General features: G+C 38.4%; 1 protein-coding gene across 5 annotated transcripts in view; it reads left to right on the plus strand.

The window, feature by feature from the left end:
• Positions 1 to 16966, plus strand: part of LOC122548908 (zinc finger protein ZFAT-like) — a 139493-nt gene that overhangs the window by 32370 nt on the left and 90157 nt on the right. For all 5 annotated transcript variants that reach the window (XM_043687870.1, XM_043687868.1, XM_043687867.1 and 2 more), the window contains 3 exons: positions 2107 to 2271; positions 5524 to 5677; positions 14501 to 15873. In XM_043687870.1, coding sequence (XP_043543805.1) covers positions 2107 to 2271; positions 5524 to 5677; positions 14501 to 15873 — 1692 coding nt within the window. The remainder of the gene's footprint in view (positions 1 to 2106; positions 2272 to 5523; positions 5678 to 14500; positions 15874 to 16966) is intronic.

The raw sequence follows: 16966 nt of genomic DNA on the forward strand, positions 1-16966 counted from the left end.
CTAACGATCCGCATCCATGAACACCAACTAGCCACGAAACGACACGACCAGCTATCCTTAGTAGCCACACACACGGATGACAAGCAACATGAATTCGACTGGGACAACACTACTATTATAGGACAAGCCAAACAGGGAACAGCCAGGGAATTCCTAGAGGCATGGCATCCACAGATTCAATCAATAAGCACATTGATCTGGACCCAATATACCGACCACTGCAACGGACAGCTGGAACTGACAACCCGAAGCGGCAGATTCAAACCACAACAAATGCCGGAGGAAAGATCACAGAAGCGCTTCACAGGAGGCTCCCAAGCACTGAGGATGTCACCGCCTCAGGGGACGAAACGTCTGCAACACAAATTCCCAGCTCGGCGAACATAACCACAACAGCAATTAGGATTGGGCGACCAAGCACTGAGGATGTCACCGCCTCAGGGGACGAAACGTTGCAACACAAATTCCCAGCTCGGCGAACATAACCACAACAGCAATTAGGATTGGGCGATAAATGCTTTCCCGGCCAGGGATCTCCAGGCTGCAGAATTTGGGATATATCATGGCCCAATAATTAGAACTAGGACTCAAGGGAGCCTTCTGGGCTTGGGTTGAGGCAGCTGTGATCAGGCTGGGGACTGAGGATTGACTGAGTGCCTGATGATTCTATCCCTACCTTGGAAACACTGACCACTCATGAACAAATAAATAAAAATTACTCCACATACTTGTGATCACAAACAAAAAGTGAATGAGCCATAATGCTGTGGCGACAAAAGCAAGTCAGAGACTTGAATCTTGCAGCGAGTGATTCAGTTCCTGCCTGTCCACCATCTACAAGGTGTAAGTCAGGAGTGATGATGGAATATTTCCCATTACCTAAATGGATTTGGCTCCAATAACACTCAAAAAAAACCTTTTAGCAGTCACCAAAAGGTTCCTTGGCAGCATGTTCAAAACCTGTGACCTCTTCTAATTAGAAGAACAGAGCAGCAGATGCATGGGAATATCACTAGCTGCAAGTGCCAATCCAAGCCACAAACTATTCTGACTATATCATGGTTCTTTCACTGTGCGTGGATCAAGATCTTGGAACTCCATTCCTACAGTACTGTAGGTAGGCCACATGGATTCCAGTGGTTCAAGAAAATAGTTCACCGCCATCTTCTTAAGGGCAATTAGGCTTGGACAATAAATACTGGCCGAGCCAATGAAAGCAACACTTATGAAGGAATAACAAAAAATAATGAGTTGGTCAATGGGCCAAAATTATACTACTGAAATTCTAAAATAACTTCTAAATCTGAGGATTCATATCTTTAGGTTATGAGGATTTTCAGGAGAAGAGGAAAGGAAGTCTGAAAACATCGCTGAAGAGTGAAATGAGAAAACATTTCTCTGACATGCAACATTAATTCAATGTTATTGCAATGATGTAATTCATCCTTGAAGCTTTTACCTACTTGATTAATGCTTTGTAACTAAATAGCCAAATAAATAAATAATCTTATGAGGAACTTCTATCCCACTGAAGACCTTCAGACCAACTTTTACCCAAAAACCTGCTCTGAAAACTACTCACATTTTGACAGTTGTGGTGTGACAAAGTCCATCACAGCATCTGAGACAATTCACCAGATTCTTGAAAAAGTCATTTTGCCATATCAAACAGTGTCAACAGATACTTAAAAATATTCCAGAATCAGGATCATTGTCAGAAACTCTCCATTTCTTCCTTGGGCCATATCTTATTTCTCTATTGAGTTTCAATGACGTTTATCCGTTAGATGTTGAGAAATAAAGGTAAAACCATGAACTGGAAGGAGATAAGTAAAAGATTAAAATATGAAGGAGACAGCACAATGATAACCTGAGATGTGAAAGCAACTCTTGTATTCCAAGAGAGGTCTTCAGATCGTATAGCTAAGATTGAGAATATAATATGTTGATCATACTCCCCACTGCACAATGATACTTTGCTTTATTCTTTTATAGTGCTAATTGGTTTATGAAATGCAATCAAAGTTAATTGTACTGGATTGGGACAGGATTAAGGATAAATGATAGTACATCAGTATTGTAATGGAGCTCTGTTTCTCTCTGTAGACAAAACAGATCCTGAAGTGGAGTTGGATGATGAAAGAGAAAGGTCAATGAAAAGGCCACGCTTACAAAAGAATGAAAATTTGACATTTAAGGATCTTGATCAAAATTCAGGAGGAAAGAAGCCAATTGTCAGTGTGGTTCTTGCAGCACATGAAGCTATTCCAGGTGAGTAGTGATAAGCTTTTATTTATTTACTGCCTTTTCTCCTTTTAAAATGCTTGACCTTCACTAAATGAACTTTTCAGTACAGTTGCAATTGTTTTGTGGAAGTCCTTTGAGGTAACCCATGCTACAACCAGTCAAAGTAAAGCTTTAATGTAATGGTAGATGCAGAAATATTTCATTCCCCATTGTTATGATGCATGCTAAACCCCTTTGCTAATTTAGACTGGCAGCACAGAAAAGATTTGTTAAAATTCGAGGGACAAAGAATTGTCCCAAAAGTCACTATTTAAGGTAAAAATTAACAACTGTATTTTTGTTTTAAGTCTAACAGAGAATATTAACTAACAATCATTGACAACTCATTTCTCTTAAACCTATCTTTTACCTCCCTCTCTACAATACCAGTCCGATTAAAAAAAATCCTGATTACGATTTGCAAAATAAATATAATCATGTTTCAAAGCCAGTCAGCTTTGCCGAGTTTCCTCTGTAGACTTTCCTCTGTCTTCTTTTCTTCGTCTCAAGGATTCTGCTTCATAAGTTTTTGATAGATTAAGGTACCTTTAAGAGAGCAGATCTTTATGCAAGCAGTCTCTATAGTTGGTGTTGCTGCCCTTTGCCGCTATGGCTGACTATTCAAAATATCTGATATTTTTATCCCAAAACATTGGATCATTTCACTGATTTTAATATTGTCAAAATACTAAATTCAACCTTGATTGGAGTTTGGGATCTTGGGGCATAATTTATACTGGACGAATTTGAATTTGTTTTTGTTTCATAGCAACTCAGCTACTGTAGCTGTTCGATCAAACGTTACATTGTCACCTTGTTCAGAACACTTCATCCTGTGTCAGGTAGTTCTGCTAGCTTTTCAGCTCTCTTAAAGGTATAGTACCCCTACACCTTCATAACACCCACCCCCTCTTTTCTCTGCTGAAGGTAAATCATGTTTAATTAATTTGGTTTGCAGATGTTTCGTCCCCTTTCTAGGTGCTTCTAGTTCCTGCTGCTTCCAGTTGTGGTTGTTTGTTGCAGTGGCCTATACACATAGATAACAAAAACCACAAATTCGACTGGGACAACACAACAATAATAGGATAAGCCAGAGGACAACCAGAGAATTCCTAGAAGCTTGGCACTCGTCCACTGACTCCATCAATAGACACATTGACCTCAACCCAATATACCAATGAACAACTGGAATCGACTACTGGAAGCAGCTGGAACAAAACCAAATAAATTCCAACTGACACAGTACAGCAGCACTTCACTGGAGGCTGCATAGCACTGAGGATGAAAAGTCTGCGAACCAAATTCCCAGCTCAGTGAACATACCCACAAGTGCAACCGGCACCCGAGTTACAAATCTTTACACAAACCTTGAACATGCTTAATTAAGTTGATGAGATTTTCAATGAGTGATTGATTAGATTAGTGTGATTGATGTGATGTAAAAGGTATTTGATAAACAGCCAAATATTAAATTGACAGCAAAGTTGAAATCTGTGGAATAAAAGGGGCTGTGACAATATAAGTATGACTTTGGCTGAATGACAGGAAATAGAATACTAATGTTTTTTTGTTTTGGTTTGTAGAAAGGTATATCCTTGTTTCTCTTCGAAAATCTTACTGGGACCACTCCTTTCCTTGGTCTATTCTAATTAATTGGATATGAATTGTCAATTTCAATTGTTGTACATGGCACAAAACCTGGAAATATTATGAACGGAGAGGAGGCTAATAATAGACTTGAAGTGAAGATAGGCTGATGAAATGATTATCATGTGGCAGATAAAATTGAATGTAGTTATATGAACTTGGTAGTAATAGCAAGTGGATGCAATGTAAAATAAAAGGCACTGTTCTAAAGGAACCAAGAGATATGGGAGTATAAGTGTACAAATCATTGAAGTTAGCAGGGCAAGCTGAGAAAGTGGTTAAAACACAAATTGAATTTGGGTTTTATAATGGGAGGTATAAAATAGAAAAGCAAAGACCATTTAAAAATCTCTGATTCAGCTTCAGCAGGAAATGCTCTTTAAAAAGAAAGTAAAAACATTGGGGACAATACAGAAAAGATGTACAAGAATTGTTCTAACTATAAGGGTCTTCACTTACTTGGATAACTTAGAGAAGCTGTGGTTGTTCCCCTTAGAAAAGAGAAGGTTAAGAGGAGAATTAACAGTTATGTTTAAAATCATATAGGCCCTGGACAGAGTAGACCACTGGATGAAGATTTGAGAAAATGAAGACACCAATTTAAGGTGATTGATTCTTTTTCCAATCGTTATGCTAAGGAAAGCATTGTTGTGCCTGATTGTTTAGAATGCACTAATGGTGCCAGATCCACTTGGTGTTTTCAGGAGATTGGATATACACTGAAGAGAGAAATTTTATAGAGCTATATGGAAAAGGTGTGGGAATGGAATTAGTTGATTTTTAGAAAGCTAACACAGCCACGATAGCTGCAGGTCCTCCACCAGTGCTGTATCCATTCCAAAATTCTCCTTACAACAAGTTGACATCAGAGAACTGATAGGATGAAGTAGGATTGATAAAGCAAAACAGGTGGGGTGGGTGATGTACTCTGCAAAATGTAATGACTATGCCACAATGGTCATCTTTTGATCGTCTATTAATGTGATTATAACCTTTTCTGCATTCAATCCAGAAGCATGCTAAATAATTCTATTATTGACTTCCTCCAAGACCTTTGATTATGCCTTCATGGCCTCAACTGTTGGTTTTGAGCTCATGTCACTACAGAAGTGCATTTCTCTCCATCCACTTACAGACCCCAAAAGTATATCTAAGGAAGTGACAGTGAAACTGCATCTTTGTGTAACTGTACTCCTTTCTGATACTTTTCTTCTGGCTAGCTCCAGCTCTTACAACTTTAAATACTAGAGTTGTGATCAATTCATATATGTCCAAATCATACTTTCCATGACCGATTGAACTGGAAACCTGGATGTTGCATGGAATTAAGTGGCTGATTTTCAAAAGCAAATAACGATGCATTGAGTTTACTTCTTCTGAGTGGCCCACTCACTTTCAAATCAGGCCCATCCCCAATCCCAGGGCATCTCAAATTTAAAGACCAATATCTCAGACCAATCTATTTCAGATGTTGATCAGTCTGTTTGAAAGACATCTAAATGTTTACATCTAAATAAAATGTTATTTTTGCCAAACTTTGTGCGTGCTAGACTTTATGATGACTTGAAATATTCTGTTTGTGTACTTTAGGTGCCACAAAGATTATTCCTGTAGAGGCCACACCAGCTGAGGAAATACCAGCAGCTGATCCGGAAGCTATTAGCCAAGATTCATCTCTACGCAAGGGTTATCAGGAATATGCTATCCAGCAGGCACCAGTGGAACTGCCTCAGAATTCTTTCAGGTGTGTCTGCGTACAGAAAAAAATAGCTTTGGATGACACAGAATCTTTTGCTTCAACTAATTTATGTCCTTATTATTACCCCCACCACTGCAGGTGGGTGCAAAGTAACCAGGAAGGAGCACAGGCAAGATAGCTGTGCAATCAGCAATCGGTTTACTTGACTATTGATGGGCATCTGGGTTTAGAAAAAGAATCTGTGTGATCCTGTTGATGTTTCTGTTACAGTTCAGTAGGAAATGTTCTTAGTTTTGAGTCGCAAGATGTGAGTTCAAGTTCCATTAGTGCTTGAGCAAAACACCAGACTGGCTCACGAGTACAATCCTGAGCATGTGCTACACTTTTGGAAGTGTGGTCTTTTGGATGAGATGTTAAAACAAGTCCCTATTTGCTACTCTGCTGGATGTAAAAGATCCCATGGCACTATTTCAAAGAAGAGGATATCTTGGCTTTCTTCAGTCATTAGCATAGTGCTATTTATAGGCATTTCTGTGCTTTTTTTTTTGCAATGCATCAGTAACTGCATTGGCTAAAGAGTTCTTGGAGATGTCTGATGGTCTTCAAAAATGCTATATAAATGTAAATCTTTTTCTTTCTTGAAGTTGTCATTTGAAAGTACAGGTCTCCAAAATATATTCCCTAAGGTAACACTGGTATCAGGTAGTATCGATACAAATTAATGCGTATTTTGGGTTACAGTATATTTGTACTTTGAAATATGACATGTGAAAATTGTAAATGCTTGGGAGGAACAGGTGATTTTGTACTTGTGCTTCCCAAAGCTCTTTTCTGATGGGGTTTTCCTTGTATCATGTTTGTATCATCTGTTGTATACTAACTCGGCAGATGAATCAGTATTCCTCCATGTTGAACAACACTTTGAGAAAGCACTGAGGGTGGCAAGAGAGCAAAATGTACTCTGGGTGAATGATTTCAATGACTTGTGCTTCAGAACTTGCTGCTCCCCGATCCAAGCTCTTCCAATACAGTTACTACACTGACAATCTATCTTACAATGTGAAAAATTGCCCACGTCAGTCTTGTGCACAGAAAGCAGGACAAATCCAACCTGGCCAATTATCGCCCCATCGGTCTAATCTCGATCATCAGTAAAGTGATGGAAGGTGTCATCAACAGTGCTATTAAGCAGTTATCAAGAATCCTCATTAGCAAAAACCTGCTCAGTTACACCCAGTTTGGCTTTCACAATGGCCACTCAGCTCCTGCCCTCATTATAGCATTGGTTCAAACATGGACAAAATAGCTGAATTTCAGAGGTGAGTTGAGAGTGACAGCCCACGACATCATGGCCTCGTTCAACCTAGTGTGGCATCAAAGAGCCCTACAAAACTGGAATCAATGGTTGTCAAGGGGCAACATCACTGCTGATTGGAGTCCTATGTGATGCACAGGGAAATGATTGTGATTGTTGGAAGTCTGTCATTTCATCTCCAGGGCATCTCTGCAAGAGTTCCTCAAGGTAGTGTCCGAGGCCCAAGCACCTTCAACTGCTTCATTAATGACATTCCCGCCATCGTAAGGTCAGATATTCGTTAATGATTGCACAAAGTTCAGCACTATTTGCAACTCCTCAGTTACTGAAGCAGTCCGTTTCAAATGCAACAAGATCTGACAATATCCAGGCTTGTGTTTACAAGTGGCAAGTAACATTCACACCACACAAATGCCAGTCTATGATGATTTCCATATGGGACAATCTAACCACCACCCCTTTATATTCAATGGTGTTACCATCATTGGAATCCCCACTATCAACATCCTTGGGATTCCCGTTGACCATAACCTCAACCAAACTCATTACATAAACATAGTGGCTACAACAGCAGGTCAGAGGCTATGAATATTGAGGCGAGTAACTCCCCAAAGCTTGTCCAGCATTTACAAGATACAAATCAGGTGTGTAATGACATAGTCCTCACATGCATGATTGAGTGCAGCCTCAATAATACTCAAGAAACTTGACACTATTTAGGACAAAGCAGCCCGCTTGTTTGGTACCATATCCAATCCCTCACTATTAGCAGCAATTTGTACTATCTACAAGATGCACTGCAGAAGTTTGCCAAAGGTCCTTAGACAGCACCTTTCAAACCCACAATTACTTCTACCTCGAAGGATGAGGGCACCAGATACATGGTAATTTGCAAGTTCCCCTCCAAATCAAATACCATCTTGACTTGGAATCATTTCGCTATTCCTTCACTGTTGCTGGGTCAAAATCCCTCTCTAATGGCATTGTGCATCAACCCACAGCATGTAGTCTGCAATGGTTCAAGAAGGCAGTTCATCACCACCTTCTCAAGGACAATTAGCAATAAATGCTGGCCAGACAACGATGCCCATGTTCAAGAGTGAATCAAGAAAATCTGATAAAAACAGTTCATTGTGATTAATCAACAACACCATTGTCACTGTACAGTATGGTAGAATACTAATAATAAAATTTAGTATATTGTTACAAAGCAGAATACATTTGTTTTTTTGTTCATGAACGTGGTTGTTGCTGGTTCAGTTATCGTTTCCTTCCCATTCCTAATTGCTCAGAGGGCAGGAAAAGAGAGTCAACCCTTAGGCCAAACCCATATAAATAAAGGTGGTAGATTTTCTTCTCCAGAAGACTTTTGCAACATTGATGGGGTTTCATCAATAGATGTTACATGGTCACATTAGGATAGCTTTTAATTCTAGATTTTTATTGAATCCAGATTTCACCACGTCCCATGGTGTGATTCAAATAGTATAAGGTTTTTTTTATATATGATACAGGTCAATTGCAGGCCATGCAAATTCCATCCTGTATAAGCCCATGATTAAGCCTTTCTTAGAATATAGTGTTCAGTTTTGATCCTTACCAAAGAAGATACTCGGTATTTTGGAAATGGTGCAGAAGAGGATCACAAAATTAATTCCTAATTGAATGTTTCTTAGTCAGTCAAATACCTTGGAAGAACCTGGTCTTTGTCTTAAGAAACGTGTGGTGAATCATTTGCAATTTATCAGATGATAGATAAATTGTTTTCAGTAGAGTATGAAAGCAAAAAGCACCTGGTTCAAGGGAATATGAAAAAAATGTCATTGGGAGAAACAATGTGGATTTATTAGGAGAAATTGGTAATGTAAAAAAAATGGAAATTTATTTTAAAAAGTTGGAAGATACGTCATAATTTTCCAAAGTGCTGTAGATTTAGAACTTTTTTTTATTGGATAATTATAAATACTACTCAATTATTTGAGAAATGTTAGGGGTGGGGTTTGAAAGAACGGAGGAGATTTAAAGATTTTGAACAAGTTACTATAATTTAAGGCTAGATTATTGGCTATTACGCACTGAACACGGAATACCATGGCTTTATAAATAGAAAATTATGTCCGACCAATCCAGTTAATTTCTAGAGGATAGAATAATAGAGGAGTGTCTACGTATATTGACTTTCAGAAGGAATTTGATGAGGTTATGCATGTGATTGGAGAAATTTTAAATCTTTGCAATTTGTGTAATGGAGTTGGGTGAAGGAATAGAGTTGTACATTCAGATTTGTAGAGGAATAGTAAGTAGTACAGCTGAGAACACAAAATTACAATAAGGCAATAATAATCTAACAATTTGGCAGAAATCTTCTCGCAATTTCATGGAATGAATAATTTTCTTTACACCACATCCAATGCAATGTTTTTTCATTTGTTCATGGAATGTGGACAAATCTAACAAGGCTGATGTTTCTTACCCAACCCTAATTGTTCTTGGAGATGGTGCTGGGTCAGCTTCATGAACCTGCCGCAGCCATTGCAAACTTGGTACACCCAAGCTGCTGAAAGGGAGGGAATTTCATTGTCAATCCTATTCCATTTAAAGGCAAAGTGCAAAACCAGTGTTACACCTGATTTTCAATTTCTGTTTGGGTTGGTTAAAATTGTCCTTATTAAAGCTATTCTGTCGAATGTGGCTATCACTGGATAAGGATAAAGTTATTTACTTTAGAACAAAGTGCAATCATAATTTAGAAACACATAACACAGGAAGAGGCCAAGTGTCCTATTATGCATGTGCCAGCTCTTTAAAGATTTATCCAGTAGTTCCACTCTCCTATTCTGTTAATTTTTAGCTGCAAATTTCTTGTTATTAAGTATTGCATTTCCAGTGCCGAGTAGAACCCTTCAATATTACAATACATAAGGAGATACTGCATAGAGTAATTTCTTCTTGTGATTTTTTTCCTTATGTTTTTTCTCTTAATGTTGACAGATAGAAACTGTGGAGGAGCAAGGGAGTTGAGTTGTCCAGGTTGACAATTGTTGAAGGCTAGTATATGAAATGTGGAAATCAGAAACACAGTTGGGATGCTTTCAAAAAGAAAGTAGACAAGTACAAGAACTGTAGAATGATTACATTGCGGAAGAGGGCTAAGTTCATGTTAGCTGCCGTCAAGAACAATTTAGTTTGCTTGTAAATTTGTGTTTTTTACGTTGTTGTCCCTCCTGCTAATGAGAACAGTTTCCCTTTGTCTAATCCCTCCTGCCCCGTCATCATTTTGTTCATCCCTAACCTCCTCTCAACTTTTCTCCTCTAAGCAGATGGACCCAAATGTCTCAAGTATTTACAAATATCTAAAGTCATTCATCCCTAGAAACTCTTTTCTGGACCCCCATTAAAGCCTTTCTGAAGTGCTGTTGTGGAGAATTGAATCAATTTTTCAATCAGTTTGTTAAGGCCAAGCCAGTATTTTATAAAAGCAAAATGCTGAAAATAGTGAAGATTTGAATACAAACAAAAATTTTTGAAAATCTCCGGTTTGGCAGCACCTATAGAGAGAGAAACAGAGTTAACATTTTGAGACCAATGACTCTTCTTTGCAATGATATTTTAAAAAGGTTCTTCGTAATTTCCTTGGTTTTCAACTTTGTTGCCCCTATTTCAAAATCCAGCATTCCCTTTTCATCACTTTTACATCCTTCTCTACCTCAATATTTTCTGCATAAGTCTTCTAATTTACAGAGCCTTTCTTTGTTCCTCCTTGCCTCAATTCACATTTTACTGCTTTAACTTTAATCCGCCACATGTTCACCTATCTATCCTTTTTAGGTTTATCCCTATTCTTCTCACAATACAGAATATTTGCAAGTAGTGTGTCATCTGTAAATTTAGAAATTGTTCTGTACGCACCAAGTGTAATCCACACTGAGAGAAGCAATGGTTCTAGTACCAACCTTTCAGAAACCCTACTGTATATCTTCCCCAAATGTGAAAGATCTTCACTATTCTGTTTCTCATTACTCGGTCAACTTCGTATGTATGCTATCACTGTCCCTTTTATTCTATGCTAGCAGCCCAAAAGGAAATAGAATATTCTATGCAATTTTAAGTTAACTGGACTTTGGTGATTCCTACTTAGCAGGATGGTTTGAAAAGATGCAAAGGAATGTCTCCTGTGGGAATTAAGATAGTGGCCCTAATGTGGCAAGTACTCCATACTAAAAATAACTGCACTCCCAAATCCCTCTTCCATAATGTTTCTCTAATGATTTATAATGGTCAAACATTGAAACATTTAACTTTTCTTTCTTAATGGGAAGCCTACTGGTTTTCTGTCATTTCTATCAGCTTCCAATAACTTATTTCAAAACAGTTAGTCATGGTATTCCGTCCTACTTGCATCAAAGTTTTCCAACCCTTAATTGGCCTTAACGATTACTTACATGCCTATGAAAACTCGAGCAAACGCTTCAAATGATGAACATGATCACTTTTGCCGCAAAGGAGAAACAAGATCAATTTATAATTTAACTTGAGTTTCTAATGCATCCTGCTTTTATTTTGGTGATTTGCATTTTTACTTTCTACTCACGACATGATCTATCACTAAATTGTAATTTGACTAGTGATTCTGAGTCCATTTTCTTGGTCTTCCAAAGTTTAGAGCATTGGCTTGGAAACAACTTTCAGTCTTGTTTGGACATAGGATAAATTGTTATCTGCTGAACTATAATTTGCCTGATTAACTACAATTAATTGCTGGTTCTGTCAACAGATCTACAAAAATTGTTCGTCTAAATTTTCTGATTGTAATTAGATTACTGTTTTGATGGTGCCTTTGTAAAATTTAGGCTGCCATGAATAATGCGTGCTGCCAGACCAAATCTGTTAAATTAATTTGGTAAGTAGTTTCTGAGGCTGTGGTAACACTGTTCTGTATTCAAGTGGCTTTTTTTATTTCTGTTATCCAATGTGGGAAAGTAGTTTATTAAGTACTTGCCAGATATCAGAGTTTCTAGCAACCTCAACATCCAAAAGGTTAACCTTCCACCACTGCAGTGCATTCTTAGAATGTGAGACCAATATATGTGAATTTGGTTGTCATTTCAGAACATTAATTAGGAATATAAAATATGGGAGCAGGCATTTGGTCCATCAAACCTGTTCTACCATTCAGCTCAATTGTTGCCAGGTTCTCCATCAATGACATTTTTCTGTATTATGTCCACATCCTTTGATATCTTTATTACCCGTAAAGCTAATGATCTCTGTCTTGAATATACTCAATACTGAACATTCACAGTCCACTATGATTGAGAACTCTGAAGATTCACCATGCTCTAAATGAAGAAATCCTTTCAAATCTCAGTCCAAAATGATCAATTTACATGCATTTGACTTATATCCCTTAATGTCTGTGAGTAATAAAAGTTATTGATCTCAATTTTAAAATTAACAACTGATCCTGTGCATCCACTGCTGTTTGTGGAAGTGTGTTCCAAGCATCTACCATCTTTTGTGTATAGAAGTATTTCCTAATATCTCTCCTGAATAGTCTGGCCCTAATTCTCAGATTATGTCCCCTAGGTTTCGAATCTTCAACCAGTGGAAATAGTCTATCTTTGTCAACCCTGTCTTTTCCTGTTAATATCTTGAAGACTTCAATCAGACCCCCCATTCACCTTCTAAACTCTAGGGAAAGTTTGTAAAATCTCTCCACCTTAGTTAACTCCTGAAGTTCAGGCATCATTCTTGTAAACCTGTATTGTACTTACTGCAATCTTTCCTAAGGTGGGTGCCTAGATCTTCTCTCAATACTCCAAGTATTGCCTAACAACGATTTTGTATTAGTGGAGCATAGTTTCTATATCCTTGCACTGCAGTCCTCTAGATATAAAGGCCAGAATTCCATTAGCTTTCTTGATTATTTTCTGCGTCTGTTTGTGACATTCTTACATCTAGCCTGTGCCCTGATCTACCCTTTTTGGTTTAAAATGGATATTCACCTAGTCTATCAACATCCCTATGCTATCACCTATACCATTTACAATGCTGCCTGACTTTATATCATCTGCAAATTTGAATATAAGACTTTTTATGCCATTATTCAAGTCAGTAATAAATCATATGAATAGTTGGGGCCCTAACACGATCCTTGTGGGACACCACGGGTTGCAATTTGCCAAATTGAATATCTACCCATTATCCCTACTTTGTCATCTGCGACTCAACCAATTTTCGAGCCATGTCAGGAGCTTGCCCTCAATTCCATGGGCTTCCATCTTCATTAACAGATTCTCATGTGAGACTTTATCAAGTGCCTTCGGGAAAACTTTATATAAATCCTTACATAGAACAACATCCATAGATATCCCATGTCCACTATCTTAATTGCCTCTTCAAGAAATTCACTAAGGTTTGTCCGGCATGATCTACCTGTCAAGAATCAGTGCTTGCTCTCCCTGATTAACTGGAAATGTTCAAGGTGTTTAGTCACCTCACCCTTGATTATAGAATCCAACAATTTCCCAACCATCAATGTTAGGCTGACTGGTTTTCCTCTTTTGCCCTACTTTAAAAGTTGAGTGTTATGCACAATCCAGTGGTATGACTCCTGTCTCTAACTCTGAAAGCTCATAGTTAGAATGATTATAGTAAGAGAGGACTTTTTTAAAATCAGTGTTCCTTTTGCTTATTGCTTACAAGTGATCGTTTTTTAATGTAACCAATAGATCAGGACATAATTGTACTTAGTTGTGATCAACTAGGAGAAAGTGAGGACTGCAGATGCTGGAGATCAGAGTCACCAGTCAGGCAGCATCCGAGGAGCAGGAGAGTCGACGTTTCTAGCATAAGCTCTTCATCATCATCAGCATTCCTGATGAAGAGCCTATGCTCGAAAAGCCGAGTCTCCTGATCCTCAGATGTGCCTGACCAGCTGTGCTTTTCCAGCACCACACTTTTTGACTTTGTTGTGATGTCCACTGTGATTGAATAGCTAGCCAGCTTCAATGGTGAGGATTTAGTAGAAACTTACTCCAGAAATGCCTACAGAAATAAATGTTGCTTTTATTGTTCTTTCACGATCTCAAGATGTCCCTTTGAACTTTACAGTAAAATATTTTTACTGTTGTATTGTAAGAAACTTGATATTCAATTTGTATATCAATATCTCAGAGACAGTGTTGAGGTAATAACTTGATATTCTGAGTATTTTATTGGTTGAAGGATAAATGGGAACATAGAATTGATAAGCATTCTGGTCACAACACCTCTTCTTCAAATAGTGCCATCTCGTATTTTATGTCCATCTGAGAAAGTAGGCACACCCTTGGTTTAATGTCTCATTCGAGAGATTGAACTCTTTCATTACTGCACAAGAGCATTAACTTAAACTACATGCTCAAGTTTTTGAAGTGTGGTTTGCCTTTACAACTTCTGAATTTTTTAATATTCTAAAGTGAATTATTATCAAGGTTTCTACAACATAACAACAATCAAAAGATTGTGTAAATAGGCTGAAAACTCACAAGTGAATTTTTCTGTTCTTTCAGACAAGGGACCACACAGCTGAAGATTTTTACCTGTGAATATTGCAATAAAGTATTTAAATTTAAGCATTCACTTCAAGCCCACCTCAGAATTCACACTAACGAGAAACCTTATAAATGTTCACAGTGTGACTATGCCAGCACCATCAAGGCTAATCTCATTGTCCACATGCGTAAGCACACAGGGGAAAAGTTCAGCTGTGACTACTGTGCCTTCACCTGCCTCAGCAAAGGGCATCTGAAAGTGCACATAGAACGTGTGCACAAAAAGATAAAGCAGCATTGCCGATTTTGTAAAAAGAAATACTCTGATGTCAAGAACTTACTCAAGCACATCCAGGAGAGCCATGACATGGATGAAGAGAAAGTTAAAGAGGTCTATGATGAGTTGCGCCTGCTAACGAGGGAGGGTAAACGGCAACTGCTATATGATTGCCATGTGTGCGAGCGCAAATTCAAAAATGAATCAGACCGTGATCGGCATATGCTGGTCCATGGCGATGACCGCCCATTTGCATGTGAGCTGTGTGATCATGGTGCCACAAAATACCATTCACTGGAGGCACATGTCCGCAAGCATAAGTTTATCTACATCTGTTCAGTATGTACAAAGAAATTTGTCAGCTCTGTCAAGTTAAAATGTCATGTCAAGGATGCTCATGGCGACTTGGGGGAGGATGCAGTGTTCAATGACTCCATTAATCAGAGCTTCTATCTTTTGGAGTCAGGAGGTGACATTCAGCCAGAGGCCTTGGAGGATGCTGTTGATGGTACAAACTTCAGTGGCTGTGACCAAGATGTGCATGGGCACCAGGTTGTTGTAGAACTTGAAAATGAAGGTGCAAACATTCCCATACAGAGTCTTACTCAACAAGAAGAGATTATGCAGGTCCATTCGGAGGGCCTTGACAATCCTGCAGATGGTCCCAGGGCCGTCCAACATGAAGAAGTTTCTTTGGATGAAGTCAGCATGTCAACAAGCAATGAGCATAGGTGTGTGGATGAGTGTAAGGGTGAAATCTTGCCAACTTTACCTCTCAACAGTGACACTGTGGTAGATTCTGAAAGCACAAACCACCAGTCTAGTTCAACAGAGCAGGATGGTACTGATTCCCTCAAAGAGTATGAATCTTGTGTGGTTGAAAATGAAAACTCATTTGAAATGGTCCAGCTTGATGGGGCTAAAGATTTGTGCAATTCAACTGGTACTCACTTGACTTTTGAGAAAATTCCATCAAGAACAGAAGCTCAAAAGGATGGTGTGGATCTTGGAGCCTTCCAGCAAGTACTTGACAGCTTGCAGAAGAGACAACTGAATGTCAGTCTTTTTGAAAAGATCAGGAAGGTGTATGGTGATTTGGAATGTGGATACTGTGGTAAGAAATAGTCTAAATGATATTGTTAAATTTACCTGTTGAAACTATGTCTTTCACATATAATAGTGAATTTACATCTGTTGCAGAATTCTTTTTTCTAAGGGAAGAACTGTAACCATGTGGGCTGTAGTATTCTCTGTTTTTCACCTGGTATACATTTGGAAAAAAAAGTTCTACTTTTAGTATGGGATAGAGCTTCTGTTCTCATTGAGGCTTGGAGTTACAGCAAACCTTTTTATTAACTGGCAGACATGGGACCAGGCTTGTGCCAGTTGACCAAATATTCCTAATAATCAAGAGGTCCACATAATCAATGTAAAAACATACTCTAAGTGATAGAACATAATGCACGGGATATACACATCACTGTTTTTTTTTTTATTTACAGCATAAATCACTTAAAAAATAATGCAACTTTACCCAAAATAAAACTTGCCAGCAGAGAGCCTTCTCACTCATATCCCCAACTGACTACACTGACATCGCGGTAGACCAGGGTATTTGAGGAGAAATTGACTAAAAATTGAGTCAGCTGATGATATTTTGTGTGGCCATTCAATTGAACAACAAAAAACTTACATTGGGGCAAATAAGTTAATCAACTTTAATAATTATATAGAATAATGCAGTAAACGATGTGGTATTTGAGGTCTTTAAGTTTTGCCAGTCCACCGAGAGTGTTGGTTCATTAGATGCTGGATAAAACAAAGTTTGCTGTACTTATACAGTTATTTATTGTCCTGTTGAGTCTTGAAAATTTTCAATAATGTAAGTGAGCACGAAAAATCGTCAGCAGTAACTTTGAATTTTGGATATAAAGATACGCTGTCTGATTGTTCATAACAAGGTAAAAGCAATGACTGCAGATGCTGGAAACCAGATTCTGGATTAATGGTGCTGGAAAAGCACAGTAGTTCAGGCAGCATCCGAGGAGCAGTAAAATCAATGTTTCGGGCAAAAGCTTTCATCAGGAATACAGGCAGAGTGCCTGAAGGGTGGAGAGATAAATGAGAGGAGGGTTGGGGTGGGGAGAAAGTAGCACAGAGTACAATAGCTGAGTGGGGGAGGGGATGAAGGTGATAGGTCAGGGAGG

Source organism: Chiloscyllium plagiosum, chromosome 4 (assembly GCF_004010195.1).
Source record: "Chiloscyllium plagiosum isolate BGI_BamShark_2017 chromosome 4, ASM401019v2, whole genome shotgun sequence".
Taxonomy (NCBI): Eukaryota; Metazoa; Chordata; class Chondrichthyes; order Orectolobiformes; family Hemiscylliidae; genus Chiloscyllium; species Chiloscyllium plagiosum.